Genomic DNA, 6,900 nt, shown 5'->3' with positions numbered 1-6,900 from the left:
AATTGCCTTTTTATCTTGGTGCTCAGAGGTACTTTAAGAGAAAATGGGATTTGGGACAATGCAGAGGTGAGGAAAGGGTGTCATCCTGCTTTTAGAGATGAGGAGGGTGAGGCAGACACAGTTTCTGCAAAGCCACCTGAGCAGTTTTGAGATTAAGTCCTTGTTCCCTTGTGTTCAGAGAGAGAAAAGGAGCTTTGCGAGGGTAACCCCATGGGCGTGGTCAGGAGTGTTCCAACCGCCCAAACTACACTTCCTGACACAGAGCTGTGAGCCCAGCGTTCTTCGTCCCCCAGAGCCCCACCTGGCTGTGACTTTCTGGGCTGGAGAAAGCGGAGTTCTTGACGTAGCCAAGTTATGTTCATTTCTTTTTGCTCAAAATGTTCCCCCTCCTTTTTTTGAAACCAATGAGAGACAAGTAGTATCATTTTCCCCATAGCAACAGCTGTATTTTTTTTTTTATCATCATCCACTCTTTTTTTCTTCCTTGAGTTTTGCCACTGTCCTGTTAAAAAAAATGTTCAATGTTACGCCTAATTTTCTATTTTTGTCAAGATGGAATTTCTCAGCTGAGTCATCAAGGCCCTATCCCAAATTTTGAATCACTGATATTTTCCTTAACTAGGTTCCGAATCAGATATTCCACTGGAGTCGGGTTTTTCTGTTTGTCCCTTCGCTTGCTGCTTCTTCAAGGTTCTGTAAGCAGCAATAAAGCACTGTTCAAAAGCTAATGCTATTGTACTACTTTCACGTCTCCTTACCTAAGCTTTTTGATGTGCAGCTGGAATAATATTCATCTAGAATAATCTTCTCTTCTGTCTTCTACCATTAAGCCTGACTTATGAAATATGACTCAAATCTTGCTTGCTGAAGCCCATATTGATTAAACCCAAACACCACATCGGTTCCTTCACCTAGCTCTCGTCATCCAGATACTTGGGGATCTAGCTACTATCAGGAGATAGTAGAGTACAGAGGTTAAGCACATGGATTCCACTGCCAGACTTCCTGGGTTCAAATCCCAACCTCACGAAGTCACTTTAGACCTTTGTGTCTCGTTTTTTTTTTTTTTAATCTGCAAAACAAATACATAAAATTAGTTCCTTCTTCCTAGGGCTATTGTGTAAATTAAAGGAATTGATGACTACAAAGCTCTTAGAATACTATCTGCCATATATTAAGCACTCTTTAAATGTTAGCTTTTGTTGTATTTTCACTTGCTAATACAAGGTTTTCCACTGGCTGTAACATTGCCAATATGCTGCTATATCTTCCCTATTAGTTTGTTTGCTTTCTGTTCTCCTCTGGAATACTGGGTGAACACTGATCTTTCAATTTCTTTTATCCCCTCCCATTCCTTTCTTCCAAACATAGAGTTCCTAAACACAACTCCCACTTAGTTTTTCTAAGGGTTGGGCATCTTTCAACCTCAGAGCTGGCACTTGACAACAGCAGTCAGCATCTAACACTAGGATTCTGTACTATCCCTGAGTCAAAAGCCTGCTCCTGGAGTCTCAAACCAGCTCTAGCTCCTGGGACCCAAAAGCCAGAGGTGTGTGCAGCCATGTTGCCACCTTGTGGCCATGCTTGGGATAGGCCGCCCCCAGTGTCCTGGGAAAAAGCATTCTCTCTTCCACCCTTGACCACCTACCATGCCCCACCCCTTTGACCATTTCCTTTATGGACAAATGGCATTTGCTTCAATTCTCTTGTTTCTTTATAGTACATATGGCCCTTTTTCTTTCTCTTTGTAAATGGGCCAAGTGAGATATTGAAGGAACAGCTACTAAAGCCTACATTGGTCTACCATGACTTCCTAGAAACCTGAACTTTGGCCTAGACCTCTCTACTAACCAAAAAGAAAAAAAGAAAAGAAAACCAAATTCACTGCCATCAAGTTGATTCCAACCCATAGCAAACCCCCTTTGGATTTCTGAGGCAGAAAATCTTCACGAAAGTAGATTGCCCAGTCCTCCTTCTGTGAGTGGCTGGTGGGTTTGAACTGCCAGCCTTCTGGTTAGCAATCAAATGCCTTAGGCACTATGCCACCAGAATTCTGCTTGTGCCAAAGTCATCATAATAAATCCTTTTCTTTAGGGTATGTGTCTATTCTTTAAGGTTCTTTTTTCTTTTCAGGGAAAAAAAAAATGTATATATATTTTTCTGGTACTGAAACAAACCCAAACAAACCATACCCACTCTCATCAAGCTATTTCTGACTCATAGTGACCCTATAAGCAGAATAGAACTGCCCCATAGGATTTCCAAGACTATATAAAGCATTACAGAAGCAGACTGCCTCATCTTTCTCCCTCAGAGCAGCTAGTGGGTTCAAACTACTGACCTTTTGATTAGTAGTTGAATGTCTTAACCATCGCACCACTAGAGAGTTCTATCGAAGAAAAGAATAGTTAACATGAAAGCCACATTTACATTACTTTTGCCTTCTTTGCAAGAGGTCATTAGTATTTGAGTGAACCATAAAAAGGTTGCTAATATTTACCACTTTGATACACAAAACCGGTAGTTTCGTACAGTTCAACTTAACATACACTTACTGGTTTGCTTTCATTTTACTGCACTCAAACCACAGTGGTCCAGTCTCCTCTTAGTTTAACTTTGAAATGAGACCCATATGGGAGCAGTAAGCAGTATTTCTTGCCAGAAGACAAAGCAACTTAATTCCCCTGGGTTGAATGTTATTCCTTTCTCTTAAACATCAAAACCTATTTGTTTATTGCAAATCTAAACTGATTTTATGGAACAGATGTCATGTCTATGATGAAGCTTGGCAGCTCCAATGCTGGAATCACTTAGTCTTTTTAATGCAAGTTTGTTTTATTTTTCAGTCTTCACATACAATGCTGCCAACAAGGAAACCTGCGAACAAAACCACAGACAGTGTTCGCAGCATGCCTTCTGCACTGACTACAGCACCGGCTTCTGCTGCCACTGCCAGTCCAGGTTTTATGGAAATGGGAAGCACTGCCTGCCAGAAGGTGATTGGTGTTGGCCTGCTGGGGGCGGGGCCTGCTCTGTGTACATTTCGCTGCTTGCTTGTTTCCAGCTACCTCTGTGAGCTCTGCTTTATTGACCTTGCACCACTGCTACTTAAATCAAAGAGCCAGCAACTTGTAGGTGCTCATGCTCAATGAAAAATGTTTGTAGAATGAACATGTCTAGACTGATTTCCCAATTTCAGGGTTATCCAGAAATTTTTCTTCTTTTTCCCAGCTCATAAGAGCCAAATTTGAGGGAGAAGGGGGAGGAGGGAAGAAAGAGGAAGGCAGACCTGCTTCATAGATGGGTAATTGGTTGGTTTGGGAATTGTTTAAAATGTCTTGTGGAAGAGTGGGTTTTGGGCGTTGTCAGTGGAATTATTTTACTTGTGTGCTCCCACCCAGCTGGGTGATGGCCAAGGGTGGCTGTATTTGTTGCTGTTTAGGGGCACCTCATCGAGTCAATGGGAAAGTGAGTGGCCACCTTCACGTGGGCCACACACCCGTGCACTTCACCAACATGGACCTGCACGCTTACATCGTGGGCAATGACGGCAGAGCCTACACGGCCATCAGCCAGATCCCACAGCCTGCAGCTCAGGCCCTTCTTCCCCTTACACCCATTGGAGGCCTGTTTGGCTGGCTCTTCGCTTTAGAAAAACCAGGCTCGGAGAATGGATTCAGCATCACTGGTAAGTAGAGAATGTAGGAGGGCTGATACTCAGCATTGCTTCAGTGGTGTTGTTCCTTGGGCTTTATATACTGAAGGAGGCTAACTGTTTAATGAGAGCTCTGTTTTCTAGAGCCACAGGTGCATAGTTTTCTGTCTGAAGTAGGTAGAGAAGGCTTGGCCTTGCATGACTAACTTTAACTGTGTGATTTCTTCTAAATGTTCTCTAAGCTGTTCTGAGAAATAGGATTATATCATTTGCAGCATTTGTGTCCTCTTACCCAAACTTGTCAAAACTTATTGGTCAGGCTTTGCTTGAGTTGTTATGCGCAGGTCTGTCAAACAGTGATGCAAAGATGGTAATGGTAGGGCACCTGGAGGAGCTCTGGTAACACAGTGGTTAGCTTGGCTGCTACCCGGAAGATCAGTGGTTTGAACCCACCAGCCACTCCAAGGGGGAAAGATGTGGCAGTTTGCTTCCATAAAGATGACAGCCTTGGAAACACGATAGGGCAGTTCTACTCTGTCCTATAGGGTTGCTATGAGTCAGAATCTATTTGACACCAGTTTAATGGGAGACCATTTTACCTGATGGGGAGAAGGAGTGGCTTCCTCTTTTCCCACACTCATATTCCTCCTGCCTCTGGCCAATAATAGTATATATAGAACCACACCTCTCAGACAAACGGCACACGAATCACCTGGAGGTCTTGTTGAAATGCAGATTGGGATTCAGTAGGCCTGGGGTGGGGTCTGCGAATATGCGTTTCCAGCAAGCCCCCATGATGCTGCCAGTCCAAGGATCACTCTTTGATAGCAAGTGTGTATAGGATACTTTTTGTTTTCTCCAGCTTCCCATTGAAAAAGCTTGATTCCTAGTGGATTTATCTTTATTGCACATGAAATAAAATGCTGTGAGAAGAGTTCTTTCCCACCTGCAGCTGCAGTGCTCAATAGCTATTCATAGGATCTTGGCTTTAGTCAAGGTTTGATTGAAGTCTGGGTTCAAAAATAGTAGATAAAATATACCACATCCATTAAATATGCATTTCAGATAAACAGTGAATAATTTTTAGTATCGGTATCTCCCAAATATCACGAGGGATATAATTGTACTAAAAAGTTATTTGTTTTTATTTACAATCAAATTTAACTGGAATCATGTATCTTTCTTTTAACTAAGTATGGCAGCCTTATCTCTCATAGAAAACAAGATCCTACAAAGAGAAGCAGTGTGACTCAGGATGAAACCACACTCTTAAATAACATTTTTTGAAATTTTTGGAATCAGCAGCTTAGAGTGCTTAGTCTTGGGTATCAGATAATCTCTTGGGCACCATCTCTAACGATAGTAGAAGTTGGGAGGAGAAAATATGTACTGGTAATTATTTAAGCAAGGCCTCTTTTCATCCCTTTGTTCTGAATTTTTCTACTCTCCCAGGTGCTACCTTTACCCATGACATGGAAGTTACTTTCTACCCAGGAGAAGAGAGGGTTCGTATCACTCAGACTGCCGAGGGACTTGACCCAGAGAACTATCTGAGCATTAAGACCAGCATTCAAGGCCAGGTGCCTCACATCCCAGGAAATTTCACAGCCCACATAGCTCCCTATAAAGAGCTTTACCACTACTCTGACTCAGGTGCGTGTACCTAGTTTTTATCTGTAAAATCAGGATAATAATACCTCACAAGGCTGTTGTGTTAAACGAATTCATACATGGACTATCTTTAGAATGTATTATGTATGGCACATAATACAGGCCCAATATTGCTTTTATTATTATGATCAAATATACTATAAATGAGCAAGGTTTGGGCTACTATACACAATAATATCTATCTCCCTACCCAATTCTTTCAAACACTGGTAATAATCATAACATTGTTTATGGCGATGAGTAGGAATCATATAATTATATACACTGTTTAACCATCATGCTGTCTGGGGCGTGGAAAAATATTGATTACTGAATTTTATAATTGTCCTGTAACCTTGCTTCAGCTGCTGGCTTCAGCCTGTTTTAAAATCTCAGAAAGGATGTTGCACAGTGTTGTAAAATTAATGTTGGATTTGAAGTTAGAAAATAGGAATTTATATCCTGGATTTGCCATTTAAAATCTGTGGGAAAGATCACTTAACATCTGAAAACATCTTTAGAATGATAATAATAACACCTGCTCTGTCTCTCTTACATGGTTGATGATACGTAGAAAGTCTGATGCTTTCTATGAAACACCGCTTGAATGCAAGATACTGCCTCAAACACAGCTACTGTCTTGTACAGTGGTTTGGTTTGAATTGTGCCTTTCTTTCTTGCCCCTGCTTCTCCTACTGTGTGAGTGCTGGAAACCAGGGAGGAGAAGAAGGGAAGAGAATGGGAAACTGAGTCCTAGATTGTGCACAAAACAGTGGACAGGCATATAACTGAACTGGGCTCTGGACTCACAGACTCAGATTGAGAGAAAAGACCCTTTCCTTTCCCTGGAATTCTTCAGATTTAGTGAAAGGCAGCTATCACCTCTGTGTGATGCACAAGATGGATTGGTCAAAACTTGGGATATAGGGTTAGACTCACTTGAGTTCCAGCTCCACCACATACCAGCCTCACGACCTTAGAGTAGTTACTTGACCTCTGTCAGCCCCTGCCCACAGGATCGTAGTGCCTACTTCATGGAGTTGTTGTGAGGATTAAATGAGGCAATGCAGACAGAGCACTTGGTCTGGCTGACACATAGTATAGCACAGGCATACCTTGGAAACATTGTGAGTTTGATTCCAGAGCACCACAATAAAGCAAATACCACAATAAAGCAAGTCACACAATTTTTTGGTTTCCCAACACATACAAAAGTTATGTTTACACTATACTGTAACCTATTAAGTGTACAATAGTCTTATGAAATATTTGAAATGTGAGAATTGCCAAAATGTGACAGAGACATAAAGTGAGCACATCCTGCTGGAAAAGTGGCACCAACAGACTTGCCACCAACCTTCAATTTGTAGAAAATGCAGTATCTGTGAAGCATAATGAAGTGCAATAAAACAAGGTATACACCTGTAACATTTATTCTTTGTTTGTGATGACAGCAGCAATTGGTGTACTCCCTCCTCCCTCTCAGTACTTTGGCTTTGTACCCACTCAGGTCCTGTTGTTGTTATTGTTATGTACCATTGAGTCGGACCCGACTCATAGTGACCCCTCCTTGGGTTTCCGAGGCAGTATCACTA

At 41.9% G+C, this 6,900-nt stretch overlaps 1 protein-coding gene across 1 annotated transcript in view; it reads left to right on the top strand.

Moving 5' to 3' along the window:
- The window catches only part of NID2 (nidogen 2), a 113,513-nt gene that overhangs the window by 50,908 nt on the left and 55,705 nt on the right, over nucleotides 1-6,900 (top strand). Inside the window, exons 6-8 of the mRNA XM_007943715.1 lie at nucleotides 2,847-2,996; nucleotides 3,443-3,688; nucleotides 5,108-5,308. Coding sequence (XP_007941906.1) covers nucleotides 2,847-2,996; nucleotides 3,443-3,688; nucleotides 5,108-5,308 — 597 coding nt within the window. The remainder of the gene's footprint in view (nucleotides 1-2,846; nucleotides 2,997-3,442; nucleotides 3,689-5,107; nucleotides 5,309-6,900) is intronic.

Source organism: Orycteropus afer, unplaced genomic scaffold (assembly GCF_000298275.1).
Source record: "Orycteropus afer afer isolate SDZICR_OR568_19922 unplaced genomic scaffold, OryAfe1.0 scaffold00111, whole genome shotgun sequence".
Taxonomy (NCBI): domain Eukaryota; kingdom Metazoa; phylum Chordata; class Mammalia; order Tubulidentata; family Orycteropodidae; genus Orycteropus; species Orycteropus afer.
This window is presented reverse-complemented; position numbering and strand designations above follow the sequence as displayed.